General features: G+C 41.7%; 1 protein-coding gene across 2 annotated transcripts in view; it reads left to right on the top strand.

The window, feature by feature from the left end:
- The window catches only part of LOC309473977 (plexin-A1-like), a 141,247-nt gene extending 132,300 nt beyond the window's left edge, over positions 1-8,947 (top strand). For both annotated transcript variants that reach the window (XM_082136275.1, XM_082136274.1), the window contains exons 2-4: positions 3,344-3,481; positions 5,592-5,692; positions 8,218-8,947. In XM_082136275.1, the coding sequence (XP_081992401.1) occupies positions 3,431-3,481; positions 5,592-5,692; positions 8,218-8,377 (312 nt within the window). In that variant the 5' untranslated portion in view covers positions 3,344-3,430 and the 3' untranslated portion in view covers positions 8,378-8,947. The remainder of the gene's footprint in view (positions 1-3,343; positions 3,482-5,591; positions 5,693-8,217) is intronic.
- The last annotated feature ends 12,762 nt before the right edge of the window (positions 8,948-21,709 follow it).

Below are 21,709 nucleotides of genomic sequence, written 5' to 3'. Positions count from 1 at the left end.
TGACAGAATATGCTAATTGAAGATAGTTAACTCCACATCAGCAACATAAATTCACCAACTAACCATTCAGAGACGTCATGTTGCATTCTACATGTTGTCACTTCTTCTTGAGCCTCTCCATCTTTGTCTGACTCCATTTAAACATAAAAGGCAGAACAGTTTCTGTCATTTTAGTGTGTGTCTGCGTGAGGTAATCGGAGCTGCTAACACACGAGCTCTTGATGTCTGCGCACCACGACCTTGTGGAGTCGAAAACGGTGGGACAGCGTGACCTGGTCGAAAGGTTCCTTAGGGGGGCAAGGAGACTAAATCCTCCTCGCTCTCCTCTTATACCCTCTTGGGACCTCGCAGTGGTTTTATCTGCCCTGCAGAGAGCTCCCTTTGAGCCATTGCAATCAGTCAAGCTTAAGTTCCTGTCTATGAAGACAGCGCTCCTGTTCGTTTTGGCCTCCATCAGGAGGGTAGGGGACCTGCAGGCATTTTCGGTTGACGAAGCGTGCCTAGAATTCGGGCCGGCTGCGTGATCCTGACACCTCGTCCTGGATACATGCCCAAGGCTCCCACTACTCCTTTCAGGTATCAGGTGGTGAACCTGCAAGTGATTCCTTCGGAGGAGGCAGACCCAGCCTTGGCACTGCTCTGTCCAGTACACACCCTCCTTGCTTGCGTAGACAGAACGCAGTGTTTCAGGACCTCAGACCAGCTATTTGTCTGTTTTGGTGGGAAGCTAAAGGGAAAGGGTCTCTCCAAGCAAAGGTTGTCTCACTGGATAGTGGACGCCATTGTCTTGGCTTACCAGACACAGGGTCGATCATGCCCCCTAGGGGGTGAAGGCACACTGCACCTGGAGTGTGGCTTCCTCCTGGGCTTTAGCGCATGGCACCTTGCTAACAGAAATCTGTAGAGCTGCAGGCTGGGCGACACCCAACACTTTAGCGAGATTCTATAATCTCGGGGTAGAGCCAGTGTCCTCTCATGTACTCGCTTCCACTAGCCAGTTAGTAGGACCTGCTCGGTGTCATCGCTTGCTGCGCCATTCCACTCCACGGACTGGATACGTGCACTATTTCACTCAGATGAGTTCTCCTCTGACCCTGAGTTCCTCCTGCACTGTCGATGCCGTCACCAGAGTGCATGCTTGGTTGGTCAGCCCTCGTGATTGGCTAGGTGCGTCCATGTGCATGGTTCCCTGCTTGGGAAACCCCCGCATGTGTATTTCCACGGTAAGTCTCCACCGAGCACGAGTCTTTCCTTCAGCAAGACCTCTTGCCATCTCGAGGTTGAAACATTCCACCCTGCGGGCAGGATACCTCTGAGTTCTTCCTTATGCGTCCCGTACTCGGGTCATATGTGTATTCTAAGTCCTCCCTGCGGGTAGGCACTGTGTCACAGTACATATTCCACCTGGGATATGCTACCCAGTGTACCTTGGTATTCTTGCATTAAGCCTTACCCTTAGTCCGTGCTAGTCTCAAAACAGGTAGCTCAGACTTGCGCAGGGCACTGGAAGACAGCTGCTGTGGCGAAGGTGGTGAACTCGAAGGTGACAGGCTTCTGAGTGAAACCCCCATTTCGTCAGTCACTGACGTAAAGTCTACGTTCCCTCCTCAGGGAATTATTATTATATATTATTATTACATTATTGTGGTTTATAATCTACAATTCAAGATAAGCCCTGGCCCCTGTGTCTGTTTCCCAGTTCTCGTCATTTGAATGCCTGGTTTTGAGTATTTCTGCTCCTACATCTACCATCATTGCTACAGTCTACAAACCACCTAAGATTAAGTCACATGCAGCTTTTACATAAAAATTTGCTGATTTTCTGTCAATGTTGAGCTTGAAGTTCCACAGAATTCTTCTTGTGGGGGACTTTAACATACATGTGGACCGAAGTGACTCTGTGGCGGCTAAGGAATTTGTATCGCTCCTTGACTGTCTTAACTTCTCACAGTTGGTAACTGGCCCGACTCAAGGCCATACCCTGGATCTTGTGATTACATTTGTATCACTGTTATCAACTGTTGACATATGACTGTCGGATCATTCAGCTGTTTTCTTTAATCTGGAGCTGCATCATTCAAGTGTGCCTACATTCCGGAAGTGGAAGTCTATCGATCAAACAGTTTTTTCCAATTCTGTTATATCCACTTTAAGTGTCCTGCATTCTACATCTTTGGAGGAGAAAGTTTCACAGTTAAACAATGCTCTTGTTACCAATCTTGACTATTTTGCTCCTCTAAGGTCACATAAGGTTACTTCATCCCGCACTGCTCCTTGGTATAATGACAATCTGCGTACTAGGAAGGCTGCATGTCAAAAAATGGAGCGCAAATGGCGTCTTACTGTCTTGAATGTTTATTTTTTAGCTTGGAAGGATCTTCTGGGTGACTACAGAGCATTAATTGATTTCTCTCAGACTATTGAAAACAATCAAGGAAATCCCAGACATTTGTTTCAAACTATAAATAGACTGCTTAAAGTTGATGCTGCCACCATCTTGCCTGCTTCACAACAGCTGTGTAATTCTTTTCTTCATTTCTTTAACACTTAAATTGATCATGTTTGCTAACAAATCTCTGTTGCATCTGCTCTCACTGTCTCATCTCTGTTCATCTGGGTTTTTACTTCTCTTACTAATTTCCTACATCTTGATTCTGAGGCTCTCAAAAGGGAGATATCAAGCATGAAATCTACCACTTGCTTGCTTGATCCTATTCCCGCAAGCTTATTTCAATCTTGCTTCGATGTTTTGAGCCCTGCTGTCCTCAGTAGGCTATTATAAATGACTTATTGCAGACAGCGGGTGTTTGTAACTCCTGTACCCCACAAAAAAAAAATATATACAGTATATATATTCGCTTCGCCGGATGATTTTAATAATTTTCGACCTATCTCTAATCTTCCGTTTATGGCAAAAATACTTGACCGTGTTGATGCTTCTCATTTGTGTAACCATCTTGCAATTAATAACCTTTTTGAACCCCTTCAGTTGGGTTTTCGTAAATTCCACAGTACTGAAACGGCTTTGGTCAAAGTTACCAAAGATTTGTTGATGAGCTATCGCTCGTTCTCGTGCACTCTGTCTTGTCACATGAGCGTGCATTTTCGAGTTCGCTTTTCTGTCTGCGTGTGGTGTTGTGTTTTATGATCATAGAACACAACACCACACGTATTTGGCCAGAGAAGGCAAAAAATGTGAAAAGAATTGCTGAAATTTAAAGCTGGTTTGTAGCATACCGAATACAGACTACCTTGCTGTTATTAGTACTGTAGTGTTATTTAGTGTTCAATTATTTTAGAGGATTGCGATATTAATGAGATGTTGATGCTCTTGTTTTGTCAGATTCTGATTAATTCTGTGAGCCCTTCCCAACCGGCGCTGGTGTACGAGAGCGTCCCGGTGAGCGATGGCAGTCCGGTGTTACGGGACATGCTGTTCAGCCCCGACCTCCAGTTCATCTACACACTCACCGACAAACAGGTGAGCACGCGCCTTTACACACTTCATAATGATGATTTCAATGAAGAAACACCTGGACCGGATCACTTTCAAAACGTGTTGCAATGAGAATTTGATGTCAAAATGTGCTTAATTGCCATTAAAATGTCAAAATGCATGAGATCTTAATAGTCCCACAAGTAGGCTGTGTGTTCGTTCTGCATAATCCATTCATTCCAACTCAACAAGACAGTTCTGCACAAAGCTTTTACAAACGTGATGCTCATCATGCAACCAATAGTTTCATCTTCATGTCATTGCACACTGACATACATACACACTCCACGGCCTAAATACGCAAATGCTTGAGTCAATGACTGGATCATTATTGCAGTAATTATAATGTTTAGCATGTTATATGTTTGGCTGCAGTTCTTCTAACCCTACTTGATGGAGTGTGTAGCTTTTCATTTCTTAAACAACATATATAAATATATTAGATGTTCTTCTGTCCTTTTGTTCCTTTAACTTTCTTAAATTTGATGGGTTTTTTCGCTCTTTTTTTACATTTAACTTTATTTTTCTGTCAATCTGATTTCTGATACCTTCCTTCATTCCTTTATGTAATTATTCATGTTTGTTGCAAAATATTTTATATATTATATTTGAGATGTTCGTAATGTAAAAGCATGTCCTGTGTGAATGTCGTCCTATCTTATCACTGTCAACATTTGTAAAAACACAACCATCTCCCACATCAGCTGATAGCTTTGAGTTTCTGTTGTATCTGATATATAGAGGTTGATATAGAGATATGTACGTGTGTGTGTGTGTGTGTGTGTGTGTGTGTGTGTGTGTAATGTCATCATCGTGTCACACATATTTGATTGATGTTTGAAGCCTGAGGCGCTGAGTTTTCCTTATCTCTGAGATTGAATGTGTGTGTTTTGACACACTATCATCCGGTGTAATGTGTGTCTGTGTGTGTGTGTGTGTGTCATTTATCTTGAATTCATTTGCGTGTGTTTTTGCTGCAGGCTGCAGTTTAACACGCTGAATATCAGATGAACTCCGCTCACAGCTGCTCGCCTGTGTGTGTGTGTGTGTGTGTGTGTGTGTTACATGATGACTTTCACCATGTATTAAAATGACAAATTAATATTAAGCTTGCGTCAAACATGTTGTCTTTAATGCATATTCGTTTTCTTTATTTTACACTGTATATTTTCACACACACACACACACACACACACACACACACACACACACACACACACACACACACACACACACACGCTGACAGGCTGCATATGGTGAACTAATATTACAGAGAAACGGATGTGCCCTGAACCCTAAACGCACACACACACACACACACACACACACACACACACACAGACCAGACCTCGCCATCCTCACTATCTCACCATCTGTTCTTCATCTCTGCTTGTCTTCATCCCTCCATCACTGTTTCTCACCCTGTAAACTGATACTCACACCTGTGTGTGTGTGTGTGTGTGTGTGTGTGTGTGTGTGTGTGTGTTTGTGTGTGTGTGTGTGTGTGTGTGTGTGTGTGAGTGTGAGTGTGTGTATATGTGTGTGAGTGTGATTAAAGTGGATTCATATGCTTCCCATCATGCACTCTGGGTTTATATTTGCCCTTAGATTAATAAGTTATTTATTAAAAATATTATATACTTGTGTATAATTACACAAGTAAGTACTAATTATTATTAATGATCTATTTATAGGTTATGGTTTGGTTAATTTCTTGTAATTATACATAGTGTTAGTAAGTACATATATCATGTGTTACTTCCACCTTCTTTCATTCCATTTCTCATTTGCTTCCACACACACACACACACACACACACACACACACACACACTGATGTTATTCTGTTTTCGGAAGGAGGGATTCAGGGTTCCTGTCAATCAAATGCTGATTTCTGTCGTAACTTTCAGATGGCGCAGCGTGTGAGAAGCTGATTCTGTGCCTTACACACACACACACACGCAGAAAGCAGCAAACATTTGTCACCCTCCAGCGCTCATCTCTAGCCTGAAGCGACTCATGGTCTGACCACAGACAGTTATACTCTGATTTGCTCTGTGTGTGTGATATGATTAACGTGTGTGTGTGTTGTGCAGGTGACGCGTGTGCCGGTGGAGAGCTGTTCTCAGTACACGAGCTGCTTCGAGTGTCTGAGCTCCAGAGATCCTCACTGCGGCTGGTGTGTCCTTCACAACATGTAAGCAAACACACAAACACCTTCATATCAACACCTTTCCTCGACTTCACATTACATCTCATTTGACAGACATAAATAAGTTGAACATTTAACCCTATTAATGAACTGTTTAACCCTAGAAAGCCTACTGTATCATATTTAATACATGAAAAACATGATCAAAACTTTCTGAAAATCCTGTTGCTCATTCTACAACATGTCTTCTTTCTCCTGATTTATAATTCATAAGTAAAAGGTTTTCTAGTATAATTGTACAAATATTCTCCTTCAGCTCGTGATTCATGTGTCTTTTTCCTGTGAAATCTGTACTGATAAATGTAATAACTTTGAATATTTCAAGATAAACACTTACTGGACTGAAGCAACTGAAGATTATTGATTATCCAAACATCGTTTATTAGAAAAATCATGAGTTTAAAATATGATCATCGGTCTTTTGAGGAAGGTTTATTTGTTCATCTCTGTCATCATTGTATTGCATTGCATTATATGTTCTAAAACTACAGCTTTGATCATAAAACTAAGCATTTTAAATATCATCTTACTAAGACATATTATTGGCAGATAAAGAGTGACAACTGATATTTATATGCATTTTATGTCAGTATCTGCTGTACTGTTATAAATATCTCAGTTATTTACATTACAAGCATCAGAATTTCATTTTACTTCTTTTTTCGGACTATTATTTGATGTCCCAGGCTTTACAGGGTTGAAGGATTTAACTTGTCGTCCTGAACCTGTTGTCTTGGTGTGTGTGTGTGTGGTATACCACCATCTAGCGTGTCTTTGCACATCAGTTCATCAAACTCTTCCTCAGGCTGAAGTGGAAATATTCATTATGATTCACATAAACGGGTCCTTGACGCTCCTCTGATCTCAGTCACGAGAGAAACATTAGCTGGATTTCAGCCATGAACTCAAACTGTGGTTAAAAAATAAGTAAAAGCCAAAACATACTCCCGTCATTCTCTCTTCCACAATAACCGTCACATTCAGTGATTATCCCTGAAGATTCAGATGTCAGCTTTATCTTCAGATGTCTGAATTTGCCCTTCAGGGATTCATGAAGTGTGTGTGTGTTCATGTCTGAGCGCTCGGGTCTCGCTCCAGCGCAGATGATTTCAGCGCTGCGTATGAACACACACATGAGCCTCAGTCTGTCTGTGTAAAAATATGATGCTCTGCCAAACCTTCTGGCAAACATTAGCAGCAAACAGTCCTTTTACCACCATTTTAGCCACAAAGAAGCAGTTTAAATAGTTTTCCTATGTAACATCCACATTAAATGCCAAAGGAGTGCAGAAGTCAGCTTCCAGATGTAAAATATCACATTTATTTTCTCCATAGTGACACTATTGTTTTTCTAACTATAACTAACTTTATGGCCGACCACTGAAGGTCACAGTGATGATATTTGCATCTGTAAAAGTTGATGTGATTTCAGCAAATTTAATATATTTTGTTTTGTTTTCGAATTCCCATTGAAGAGAGATTTAGTTGGCACTACCCAACTAAATATATATAAATAAATATATAAAATAATAATAATAATGTCTAATTTATATAGTGCCTTAGACACGTACGTGTGTGTGTGTGTGTGTGTGTGTGTGTACAGGGGGGTGAACAAGCATTTGATACACTGCCGATTTTGCAGGTTTTCCTACATACAAAGCATATAGAGGTCCAGAAAATCACATTGTATGATTTTTAAATAATTAATTTGCATTTTATTGCATGACATAAGTATTTGATCACCTACCAACCAGTAAGAATTCTGGCTCTCACAGACCTGTTAGTTTTTCTTTAAGAAGCCCTCCTGTTCTCCACTCATTACCTGTATTAACTGCACCTGTTTGAACTCGTTACCTGTATAAAAGACACCTGTCCACACACTCAATCAAACAGACTCCAACCTCTCCACAATGGCCAAGACCAGAGAGCTGTGTAAGGATATCAGGGATAAAACTGTAGACCTGCACAAGGCAGGGATGGGCTACAGGACAATAGGTAAGCAGCTTGGTTAGAAGGCAACAACTGTTGGCGCAATTATTAGAAAATGGAAGAAGTTCAAGATGATGGTCAATCTCCCTCGGTCTGGGGCACCATGCAAGATCTCACCTCGTGGGGCATCAATGATCATGAGGAAGATGATCAACACACATATTAGATGCGATTAATCGTGATATACTTCATAATTAAGATGTCAGAAATTGTATATTTTACTGTCTGGGAAGTACACGGTTTCTCAAGTTCATATGCTAAAAATTACATTTTTATTTAAGATTCGTCTGGAAGCTGGTTGGTTTGATTCATGGCTTAAAACTCTTTATTGAAGAATATTTCTGAAATCCCTGTGAAGAAAATGAATGTTTTGCCCATAAGCAGCTTTAATGACGATTTGAAGTCCTTCAGTGGAGCTCAAACCTTCTCAGTGTTGATTATATTAGAGTTTGTTGATACTCTGAACCTCTCAAGGCTGGAACTGTTGTGTTAATGTGAGTTTATTCTCTCTCTGTCCTCAGTTGTTCTCGCCGTGATCACTGTGAGAGAGCAGACGAACCCCAGAGATTCACTTCTCAAGTGGATCAGTGTGTGGAGCTGCCGGTCCAGCTGTGTGTTAAAGTAGATGCTACTGTAGCGTGGCCAAATAAGGGGAAGGTTTTATATAATAATATTGACTAATAAAATTGGATGTTTAGTCATTTGGTTTAATTGTTTTCTCCTGAACGCTGTATTACGCCCTTCTGTATTTGTCTTTGACCTCAAACCGCATCATCGCGAGAGCTTTCTCTTGACCTCACACGTCAAACAGACCCCAAACAGGAACTAGACGGTGGTGTTTTACCTAGACTAGTAACCGGCTTACCGGTGTTCGGGAGATTTGGAATCTCATTCATAAAAAAAGGGACCGATCGATCTGGGATTGCCTGTTTTTGCTGGCTGTTTTGAGTGTGTGTTGCCGTCCCGTCTTTGAGGAGTACGTCTGTATCTTGAATTGATGGATTACTTTCCTGGAAGACTTTAAACAGTCAGAAACTGTCCAGAAACTGCTCACGGATTCTCCACACCACCGGTGGGATCTGATCTTTGCACCTAGCGCGCCGCACGCTGGACTTAAGGATTTATCACACACACACACACACACACACGTACGCACGCACGCACACTATTGTAAATGCTGTGAAATTGTTAATTGTATACATATTGTTATTTTTGTTTGTTTTGTATAATACACTTGGGTTTTCTGCTGAACTATTTGTGTTGACATTTGTTATTTCTCCTCCATACTGTTAATTTCAGAAACGGGACAGTTGTTCTCTTCATATACTGTACAGCAGATACTTCCTGGTGCCGAAAAAAGACGGGGATCTCAGACCCATACTAGATCTAAGGCAACTGAATAGAGTGCTTGCAAAGCAACAGTTCAGAATGCTCACGACCAGAAAAATCCTCGTGCAGATTCGCCGAGGAGATTGGTTTGTGTCAATAGATCTGAAAGACGCGTATTTTCAAATACAGATAGCGTCACGTCACAGGCGATATTTGAGATTTGCCTTCGAGGGCCAGGCATATCAGTACACAGTCCTACCGTTCGGCTTGTCCCTAGCACCCCGTACATTTACGATGTGCATGGACGCAGCGCTCGCACCCCTCAGGCTACAGGGCATGCGAGTATTGAACTACTTGGACGATTGGCTGATTCTAGCTCAATCTCACTCGATGCTCATAGAGCACAGGACCATTTTACTCGATCACCTCGAGAATCTGGGTCTCAGAGTCAATTGGGCGAAGAGTTCTCTGTCCCCCAGACAGATAATATCTTTTCTGGGCACAGAACTGAACTCGCTGTCTATGATAGCGCGACTGTCACCACAGCGCGTGCTAGACTTTCAGCGCGCAGCAAGCTCTTTCCACTGCGGCGCATCTGTCCCGCTCAAGAAATTTCAGAGGATGCTGGGTCTCATGGCCTCAGCATCATCAGTTCTTCAGCTGGGCTTGCTTCGCATGCACCCGCTACAGTTCTGGCTGAAAGCGCGAGTGCCGCGCCGAGCGTGGGCTTCCGGTCTGCTTCGTCTCAAGGTCAATCAGAAATGCATCGCAGCTCTGAAACCTTGGAAAGCAAACGACTGGTACCAATCAGGTGTAAGCCTGGGGACTTCCTCGAGTGTGAAGGTGGTGTCTACGGACGCATCCACCTCGGGATGGGGAGCGCTGCTCGAGGGAAGACCGTTCTTCGGCCAATGGTCAGAACGGGAGAAGCTTCTGCACATAAACTGCCTCGAAATGTCAGTGGTGTCCTACATAAATCGCCAGGGCGGCCTCTCGCTGAGAGCAGCGCATGTGCCAGGGCTCCTAAACGTAGGACCGGACAGACTGTCCAGGAACAATGTTCCGACAGGCGAGTGGTCTCTACACCCACAGACAGTCCAGCTGCTGTGGAAGAAATTCGGCAGAGCGGAAGTAGACCTGTTCGCGTCTCAAGAAAACGCTCGCTGTCTGGAATTTTTCTCCAAGAGCAGGGACGCGCTGACTCATGTATGGCCCCGCCACCCGCTCTATGTCTTTCCTCCCGTCTCTCTCCTGCCTCAGGTGATAGAGCGGATCAGGGAAGAAGGATGCTCAGTGCTACTCGTAGCGCCATTCTGGAAAAACCAACCCTGGTTCCCAGTTCTGATGCAGCTAGCGAGCACTGCCCCATGGCCAGTGCCAGTGAGGAGGGACCTCCTCTCTCAGGCCAAGGGCTCGATTTGGCATCCGCGCCCAGAGCTGTGGTCCCTTCAGGTTTGGGCCATCAACGGGTACACGCTGACCTCCCAAGCGGAGTGTTAAACACGATCACGCAGGCTAGAGCTCCGTCTACGCGACGTCTCTATTCCTCGAAATGGTCAGTGTTCTCCAGCTGGTGCACAGCTCGTGGCGTGTCGCCCCCAGACTGTGGGGTGACGGAGGTTCTCTCTTTCCTACAAGAGCTGTTGGACAAGGGCAGGTCCCCTTCCACGCTCAAAGTTTATGTGGCGGCCATAGCAGCGTTCTCAAAACAACGCTTGGTCAGTCAATAGGAAGGAACGATTTAGTCATCCGCTTCCTTAGAGGAGCTAAGAGACTGAATCCTCCCAGACCTCCCTCAGTCCCTGTATGGGACCTTTCTGTGGTACTGGAGGCCATGAAAGGTGACCCATTCGAGCCTTTACAGACGACAGTGTTTCTTCTGGCTCTCGCTTCGGTGAAGCGCATAGGGGACTTACACGCGCTCTCAGTCAGCGCGACGTGCATGGAGTTTGGGCCTAATGACTCAAGAGTTATACTCAAACCTAAGCACGGTTATGTTCCAAAATCCCTCAACACACCATTTAGGGCGCAGGTCATTTCCCTGTCAGCCCTACGGGTCTCTGACGAGGAAGGAGACGCGAGTTTCCTTTGTCCAGTCAGGGCATTAAGAGCTTATGTGTCTCGCTCATCTGTCTTCAGACAGACGGAGCAGCTCTTCGTTTCGTTCAGCGGACGTTCCAAGGGACTAGCCGTGTCGAAACAGAGCCTATCCAGATGGATAGTTGACGCCATTGCGCTGGCGTACACTTCCAAGGGTATGCAGTGCCCGTTGGGTGTCAGAGCGCACTCAACGAGAAGCATGGCTTCATCGTGGGCCTGGTCAAGTGGGATTGCCTTGCAAGATATATGTATGGCGGCAGGCTGGGCCTCCCCGTCTACATTTATAAGGTTTTATAACCTAGAGGTTCCCGCCTTACAGTCCAGGCTGTTGTCGGTCTAAATATACCAGTACTGTCTGTTCTGATGCTATCGGTTCAGAATACTGTGTCTGCTGAGCACTGCTCGATGAGCACTGCCCGCTAATCGACCGCAAAATGCTTATGGGCAAATAAATAAGACCCACAATTTCCCATCAGCTCAGGCCGTACTCCGCCCTGTCTGTATGATGTACTTTGCGTCTAAGGGACGCTGCTATATGTGGAAGAGCGCGGCTCCGCCCCTCCCTCTTCCCGGACTCCCTGTGAGTTCCCCTGGTGATTATGCACTATATGAACCCCGGGCTTTCGCCCTTGGGTCTTTGGTGTCAGATCCCAGCACGCACAGCATTTTACATTGGGTCCCCTAGCGTAAGATACTTGCGCAGTACGAGAGACCTCTCGTAAGAGAACGTACTCGGTTACTAACGTAACCTCGGTTCTCTCTAGAAGAGGGTACGAGTACTGCGTATCTTGCCGTGCATGCACACGCTCTGGTTAGCTTCGGCGATGAAAAACCAGATATCAGCTGCCTGCGAGCTGTATTTATAGGCCTAAGCCACGCCCGTTTCGGCGGGACGTGACGCAGTGGGCGCGAAGCACCCTCATTGGGTCTGACGTCACGCTAGGCCTCGCTCGATAGGCTGCTGCTTTTGCCGCAGAACAGCCAATAAGCACACGAGCCGTCTTGCCTATGTCTGTATGCTGCCGCAACGCGTTTTACAATAATACAAAATTAAGGATAATTTTTTGGCTTCAATATCTCGCGGAAAAGGGATTTTCCCCTAGCGTAAGATACTTACGCAGTACGAGAGACCTCTTCTAGAGAGAACCGAGGTTACGTTAGTAACCGAGTACGTTTGACATGCTAGGCTATTTGGTTTTTCTTTCCTGTTTTCTGCTCAGTGTGGTATCCTGTCTAATATCTGTGGTGTCTTGTTTAGTTTCATATATGATGCTTATCTTACTTGGTGTTAAAGTACAGTTGTGTTTGCATAAGGTCTAGAAATGATGGAAATACTTATTTATTACTATTATTATATAATTATTATTTCATTTCGGTTAGTTTTTCAGTAACTGTTGTTAGTTTTGTTTAGTTTTAGTTTCTCATTTATGGTAAAATGTATCATTTATTTCAGTTTACGAAAATGTTTTTTGACCAATAGTTTTAGTCTTACACACACACACACACACACATTCACACACTCTCACTCAACACAGTCAAACAGACATACACACGCACACACACACACACACGACCACACACGTATACGTACGCATGCATGTACACACACACTCACACACACACACACACACGGCACTGCTGTTCTCAACTCACATCAGTCTGTGTGTGTGTGTGTGTGTGTGTGTGTGTGTGTGTGTGTGTGTGTGAGTGAGAGAGTGTAGATCTGCAACAGCTCAATTTGTGCAGTTTCTCATGGTTTGAAGGCATTTTGCACCTGCTGCGGAGAAACTTTCAACTTATTTGCATTTGTTCACTTTGCATCTGTTGAGCTTCAGACTCTCGATCTCTCTTCAGGCACACGTGACGTGTGTGAGACAAGTGCAAAAAAAATTAAACAAAATCTCATATTAAATTAAATCAAATCCAGTTGAAATGACAGTTTCACTGATAATACTGAGAGTAATAAAATAAAAGTCCTCCTCTGCTCAAATTATGTTATGGAGGAGATAAACGATATATGAACTATGATTTATGAATATCTCCAGCAGAACAGCTGTCTGTCTCAAATGTCAGATATTACATCAACATGTTTAATCCAAATGGCATTTAAATGCAGATACAGTCTATAAGATCGAGTGAACAACATCAGTACAACTGAAGAAACTGATGCTGTCATTCAGATATATATTCTCATAAGTTCATTGACTGCCATTATGAATGTGGAACAATAAAGATGCTGGACTTTGTTGGAAACGGTATATTTATATTCTCAGGGTTAATATACTGTATATTATTCACATTAGTGTTGGCCAGTACTGAGACTTATACGGTACAGTAACAGCCTTTCCTTCAAATCACCACTGTAGTTATTTATCATTATTAACACTAAAGCTTTGTATTATTTCAACCCAGTCACTGTATGTTTGAAGCTCATATTTACTCAGCAGAAGTAGCAGTGCTTCGCCTTCTGAGAATATAGTTCCCAGTATGTATACGGTTAGAAGATGTCTGTGTCTCATGTGACCTTGTTATTTGTACACGCTGTGACTATACAAATCACAACATGTAAATAGGAAAATGTTATTTTGTCACGTATTGGGAGCAGTGTGCTAGCTGGAGCCGTTTACCTCCAGTCTTTGTGCTAAGCTAGGCTAGCGGTGGGTACGTCAGACAGAGTTAGATGAGAATGGTATGTATCTTATCTAACTCTGGGGGATACGGTGAATAAGCTAAAGTCCCAAAAAGTCAGCGTGTTCCTTTAAGCAGGAGCAAGAAGAAGAGACGTCACTAAATCAAGAGCATTGAAGAGGCACACATAATGGACGGCATGACACATAGGACAGAAACAGTCTTTTACTCAAAGTATGAGTTGATTGAACGGATGACAATTGTTTACGTGGACCTAAACCCCATTAGATATGCTTACATAGCACTTGTGATTTATGTAGAACATTTTAATGTAAGGACATGTAAAAGTGTAATGTAGGTGCTCGACTTGTGCCTAATTATTGTTACTTATCAATCTCTTAATTATTTTGAAGAACGCAAAAGGATTTTGCAGTATCGCTATGTTTACAGCAACAACAAAAAACAAACAAAAAAAAACATCTGTTTACAGTCATTCCAGCCGGGACCAAAATGTCATTTTGTAAGAATTTGTGGAAATGTATCTGAAAAATGTGAAAATGATATGCCTAATGTGGTCATTTCATGGTGCAGTGTAACAGAACATGAAAAAAGCACCGGAAGTAAGTGAACTTAAAAAAAAACAATCAAAGAAAAAAAAGAAGTGTATTGCCCTATATTTTAGTCTGCTCTGGTTATTGTATCGACAGATTATAACCTTTTCAATGCCTGATATTTGTCGCTGTTTGCCGCTCTATTGCCTCTTTTTCTAACTCTGTGCTTCACTTTTCTCAATCTTTGCATGTTGTTAATGTGATCTCCATAATAAACTGAACTCTCTTTGTTGAGATCTCAAGCCTTTCTTTGCTCTCAAGGTGATGCTTCTGTTGTTAGCGTTTATACTATTTGGCAAATGTTTCATGTTAAGATCATGCTATTGTTTTCAACCTAAATTGTTCCAACAGTGGAGGATCTTGAACGCAATGATGGCACAGTGGACAGACCATACTTCATGCCAGAGATACTGCCCATCCTCAAGAAGTCCAATGAGGGGCTGAAAACAGTGGACTAGGCGGACTGTGGACAGTGGACTGTGTATTTTTGTTGTCATTTGTATATACAGTATTATTTCTTTAATAGTCTATTAACAACTATAACTTTTTGAATATCTAATTTTGTGTTACTGAATATCTTTTTGTGTTTAAAATTGTGATATTTCGTTACAATAATGATAACCATTGGCTATAGCCAGGGGCGCAACTACCCAGTGTCAGAGGGGTATGCAGCAACAATTTTGGCGCCCCCCAATTTTCTTCTCAAAATCTATATTTTTGTTATTATGTTAAGTGTCACTAGTGGAAGCAGAAAAGACAAACACCCCTTTAAATCAAAATAAATGACATAGTTTGGGGGGCGCTGTGGGGACGCGGACCGAGATGGCAGCTTAGTTTGAGTGCTCCCCGCGACTTTGCAAAAAATCTTGAAAAACCGACTAATTCATGCTTAAAATCGGGTCAGCACGATGTCTAAACAATCGACTATTGAAGACTGTGGGGTTGGACCAAAACCACACGGCTCACAAAGAAACAGAACGACCACCACGAATGTGTTAGCCGCTGATGCTGCTAACAACATAGCCGAGGCACAACAGGCCGACCTAGCCGCGGTGCTAAGTGAGCTGCAGGCTCTACGTACCACTGTTTCTTCGATTAACACAAAGATAAGTGCTGTGGATGACTTTGGGAATAAGCTTGACAATGTGGAGAAACGTATAACTGAGATGAACGCTCTGTTGCTGCTGTGCAGAGAAGTTTTGCTGATCTAAAAGCGGATATCATTGCTAATGATAAGCGGCTAACGGAGGCTGAGGACCGGATAGGGACCGCCGAAGAGGACATAGAAAGGGTGAAATTGCAGCTGACTGATGCTGTAAAACGCATTGCTTACTTGGAGTCAAAGACGGAGGATTTGGAGAATCGCGGGAGACGCAAGAATTTGAGGCTTGTGGGACTACCAGAGTCAGCGGAAAAAACTCGACCCATGGTGGAGTTCATTCAACACATGCTACCGATCTGGCTAGGTCTTGATACCTCTAGAACCTTCGTCTTGGAAAGGGCACACCGCACTTTGGCGAAACCGAGGCCGGGTCAGAGCAGAGCGGTAATCATTCGTTTTTCACTATTTCAAGATCGTGAGTTTGTGTTTCAAACAGCCAAAAAGCGTGTGATCACCCACGAGAACCACAAGATCTTCTTTGCACAAGACTTCTCAGCGGAAACCATGAAGACGCGGAGTCCATTCAACGCAGTGAAGAAAAAGTTCATTGAGGCTGGATCCTTTAGGGGATTTCAATTACATCCTTGCAAGATGAGGATTCTTCACGAGGGGAAAATAATTCTTTTCTCCACACCTGAAGAAGCTGAGGACTTCCTATCGAGCTAGATTTGTAATTTAAATACGGCCACGGAATATAGATAACCGTACTGGACTTGAGGACAAAGAGGGGCAATATATATTTTTTATTTTCTTTATTTTTTAATATAATATTTGCACTTTATATATATATATTTTATATATATATTTTTTGTTTTTGTTTTTGTACGTGGACTCTAATTACCATATCTGGTGGACACTTTTTGTTAAGCATCAAGTAGGCCTGTGCAATTAAATTTTTGGTATATGGTTGAGTCGTTTGGCACTAGAGATGGTAAAATGCGGAGTTGCGGGGACGAACTGGGTGGGCTGTCTGAGAAGTGTACCTACACAGTTTTTGCCACTCCTCATTGGTGTGGATTGGCACTGCCCTTACATAGGTTGTTTAAGTAAGGGAAGGGAATGGGATCTCAAGGATCAAGGGGACTTGTTCTAATTGGGTCATTTTTTTTTATTTATTTTTTTTTATCTGTTTTAATTTTTATGTCACACTCAATATGGACAGTTATTATGTTCTTAAAGCATTATGGAAAATTCTAAATTGTCTGATTTGAGATTTACAAGTTGGAACGTCCGGGGACTCAATAAGTTAACTAAATTGAAACAGGTTATGAACAGGCTTAAAAACTCGCATTCTAAAATAATTTTTCTTCAGGAAGTCCATCTTACAATTTCTGAAATTAAACATGTACGACGAAGATGGCCTGGCCAAGTTGTACATGCAACGTATAATAATTATGCTCGAGGCGTTCTAATTCTTATTCATAAGACAATTCCTTTTCAACTTACTAATATTGTTCAAGACCCTCAATGAAGGTTTGTTATTGCTCAGGGTAATATACTTTCTATTGCATTAAATCTGGCTAGCATCTATGGACCGAATGAAGACAAACCCAAATTTTTAGAAAATTTCTTTTTAACTTTATCGTCTTTACATGGCCTAAACATAATAGGTGGGGACTTTAATTGTACTTTGGACCCTCTGGTAGATCGATCAACAAAATCAGATCCCCAAAAATCGCAATCTAGGAAAACCATAATACAATATATGACTGACTTGAATTTGACAGAGATATGGAGGAAACTTAACCCAGGTAAATTGGAATACTCCTGTTATTCAGGGATACATAAATCTAGATCACGTATTGATTATTTTTTAGTATCTCAAGAATTGGTATCAAAAATTGTTGGTATGATTGTATAGTTATAAGTGACCATTCGCCCATTTCCTTATCTATATTTTTTGACAAGCTAAAAATATCTCCCACTAATTGGCGTCTGCAGGTATGGTGGCTCCAAAATCCAGAGTTTTTTAAATATGTTGAAAAGAAGATTGACATTTATTTCGAAATTAATACTGATGAAACTAATGCATCAATTAGATGGGAAGCGTTTAAAGCATACAGGGGAAATGATCAGTTTCACAAGCACTAGAAGCAAGGTGTAACGATCACAAGCTGGAGTGCCCATGAGAGCCGCCAGAGGGCACTCCACACCATCTTGTTCACTCAGACTACATTTCCCATAATGCACTGCCCGGACTCATCACTGATTGTATTCACCTGTATCTCATTCACCTGTATCTCATCACCTTGTTAGTTTCAGCCTATTTATTCCTTGTTCATTCATTCAATCATTGTGAAGTTTTGTATGTTGTTGCACTGCACTTCTGAGCATTTTCCCTGGTTTTCATGTCTCTTGGTTTTTGGATTTCTTGCCTGTTCCCTGGATTACTCTCTCGCCTCTGACCCCTGCCTGTTTTGTTTTGTTTGTTTGTTTGTTTGTTTGGACTGTCTACTTGTGTTTTGACCCTTTGCCTGTTTATTGGATTTCGTCTTTGGATTACCCCTTAATAAAGCTGCATTTGGATCCTCAACCTTCGTGTCTCGGAGCAGTTCGTGACACAAGGAACAAAAGTCAGAAATGGTTAAATTAGAGAAACAAATAAAATCATTAGAAATAGACATAAATAAGCATGAGGATTATGGCAAACAAAAACAATTACTAGTTCTAAGAGCGCAATACAACAAGCTTACAAGTGATAAGATGAAGTCTACTGTGGTTAAACCAAGCTTTTTATGATCGGGGGAAAAGTCGAAAAAGCCATTAATGGCATAACCACACAATCAGGTGGGATCACGAATGATCCACAAGATATTAATAATGCATTCAAAGACTTTTATCAATCATTGTATAGATCAGAATCTTCTGCCGACTTGGTTGATCGAGATGCTTTTCTTGACCATCTTCAATTTCAAGTACTCACTGAAGAGGTCAGGAAGGAATTGGATAATGATATAACTGAACAAGAATTATTAAAAAGCGTAAATTCAGGTAAAGTTCCTGGGCCTGACGGCTTGCCTATAGAATTTTACAAAACTTTCCAGAAGCAGTTGTTAACTCCGCTTTTGAATATGTTTAATGAATCATTTGATATTGGTAGCCTACCTCCAACTTTAAGACTTGCTACAATAACTCTTATTTTAAAACCTGGTAAAGCATCAACTGATTGCTCATCATATAGGCCAATTAGTCTCATGGGAGTAGACACAAAAATATTATGTAAAGTTCTTGCTAAAAGATTAGACCCATACGTCCCTTTTTTAGTGCATAATGATCAGAATGGATTTGTAAGGAGCCGTCAGGGCTTTCATAACATTAGACGAGTCCTTAATATAATTCACTGTAATAATAATGCCAGAGACAATGCACTATTGTCTTTGGATGCAAGACAGGCATTTGATAGAATAGAGTGGCCCTATTTGTTCAATGTATTGCCGAGATATGGAATTGGGGGAAAGTTTTTAAAATGGATACAGTTACTATACACTGGCCCTGTGGCATGTGTAAGGACTAATAACAATTTATCAAGCCAAATAACCCTAGAAAGATCAACCCGTCAGGGCTGCCCTCTGTCCCCATTATTGTTTGTTCTGGCCATTGAGCCACTAGCCATATCTATTCGAAATGAAGCAAATCTGTCAGGAATTACTATTGGAGACCAAGAACATAGAATATCGCTATACGCAGATGATGTGATACTTTTCTTGTCCAAATTATCAACTAGCATACCAGCAATATTACAATTAATGAATAGGTTTGGTAAGTTTTCGGGATATAATGTTAATGACACAAAATCTTCCATACTCTTCCTAAACAAGGAGGAAAGGAGTAACCCAGTCATAAGATCGCCATTCTTTAAAGCAAAAGAAGGATTTACATATCTTGGAGTTAAGATTACCCCCCAAATTAATAAAATTGTTAAAGCAAATTACGATCCGCTAACGGGTGAAGTGCGTGAATCAATTGAAAAATGGACAACAATGCCCATATCAATGATTGGCCGAATGAATTTGATTAAGATGGTAACTCTGCCGAAATTTTTATACCTGTTTCAGTCACTCCCACTGTCACTGCCACAAAATTTTTTAAGGAAATTAACAAGATTCTTCGTAGGTTTATCTGGAACAATAGAAAATCTAGACTTAGGCTTAGACTACTGTATCTTCCATATGACAGGGGTGGTTTACAGATGCCGAATTTACAGTGGTACTACTGGGCCGCTCAGCTTCGAGGCGCAATGTTTTACTTCCACACACGGTCTCCTCCAGCCTGGGTTTCTATTGAACAAACAATATCTAAGCTCCCATTAAGATTATACTTATATTCATCAGATCCAAAGACCTTAAAAAAACAAACAACAAATCCTTTCCTAAAGAATACCATTGATATATGGTTCAAAGCTCACAAACATATTGGTGATACACCTTCTATTTCTCAGTTCTCTCCTATCTGGAGTAATGCACAGTTCACTCCGGGCAGGGCAGACGGCGGTTTTAAGGTTTGGCCTGGTAGAGGTGTGCAAAAAGTTGGAGATTTATGTGACAAAGGCATTTTGTTAACATTTAATGACCTGAGTCTGAAATATTCAATTCCTCAAAAACATATTTTTAAGTACTTACAATTGAAACATTTTATTTCATCAAAGCATTGTGATGCCCTTCGGGAGCCGCCGCTGTCCTGTCTGGAGAATATTATGATAAAGCATGAACATGGGAAACGCCAAATTTCTATATTGTATGCTACACTTACAGTGCCCTCCACAATTATTGAACCCCCTGGTAAATATGATCAAAATTGGCTGTAAAAAATAAATCTGCATCGATTATCCTTGTGATCTTTCATTCAAAAAATTTGCAAAATTCTAACCTTTCATTGAAGTAAAAGAATTGAAAGTGGGGGGAAATCACATTATGAAATAAATGTTTTTCTCCAAAACACGTTGGCCACAATTATTGAAACCCTTTTATTAAATACTTTTTGCAATCTCCTTTTGCCAAGATGAGCTCTGAGTCTTCTCCTATAATGCCTGATGAGTTTGGAGAACACCTGACAAGAGATCAGAGACCATTCCTCCACACAGAATCTCTCCAGATCCTTCAGATTCCCAGATCCATGTTGGTGCTTCTCCTCTTCAGTTCAGCCCACTCATCAGGTCAGGGGACTGGGATGGTCATGGCAGAAGCTTCATTTTGTGCTCCACAACAAATTTTTATTTTGATGTTTGTTTTGGATCGTTGTCCTGAAGGAAGATCCAACCACGGCCCATTATAAGATTTCTAGCAGAAAGCATCAGGTTTTGATTTTTTATCTGTTGATATTTGATAGAATCCACAATGCCATGTATCTGAACAAGAAGTCCAGGACCTCCAGCAGAAAAATATGCCCACAACATTAAAGATCCAATGGTATATTAAATTGTACACATGGGGTACTTTTTATCCTTGTGTTCACCAAACCCATCTAGTGCGTTTGCTGCCAAAAAGCTCTGTTTTAGTCTCATCTGACCACAGAACCCTGTGTTGTTTGAAGATCCAGTCGTGTCTGACAATTAAATTTGCTGGAATTTGTTTTTGGATGAGCGAGGAGGTTTTTTTTTAAAGCCTCCCAAACAACATGTGGGGATGTAGGGGTTGTTTGATAATTTTTTTTTTAGGCTTTCTGACCCCCAAGACTCAACTAATCTCTGCAATTCTCCATCTGTGATCCTTGAAGAGTCTTTGGCCACTCAAACTTTCATACTCGCCGTGCATTAAGACAGTATAGACACACGTCCTTTTCCTGGCAGATTCATAACATCTTTAGTTGGTTATAACTTCTTAATTATTGCCCTGATGGTCAAAATTGGGATTTTCAATTCTTTAGCTACTGTCTTACAGCCACTTTCTAGTTTGTGATGCTCAACAATCTTTTGCTACGCATCAGAACTATATTCTGTGGTTTTACTCATTGTGATGGATGATTAAGGGGATTTGGCCTTTGTGTTTCCTCATATTTAAACTCCTGTGAAACACGAAGTCATAGCTGGACAGTTTCATGTTCCTAGTCACCCTGGTGTACTAAAAAAGGTAAATATTAATGGGAATATACTTCAGAGATATTTTACTCGTAAAAAATTCTAGGGGTTTCAATAATTGTGGCCAACGTGTTTTGGAGAAAAACATTTATTTCATAATGTGATTTCCC

Source organism: Leuciscus leuciscus (assembly GCF_965113295.1).
Source record: "Leuciscus leuciscus genome assembly, chromosome: 14".
In the NCBI taxonomy this organism is placed as follows: domain Eukaryota; kingdom Metazoa; phylum Chordata; class Actinopteri; order Cypriniformes; family Leuciscidae; genus Leuciscus; species Leuciscus leuciscus.
This window is presented reverse-complemented; position numbering and strand designations above follow the sequence as displayed.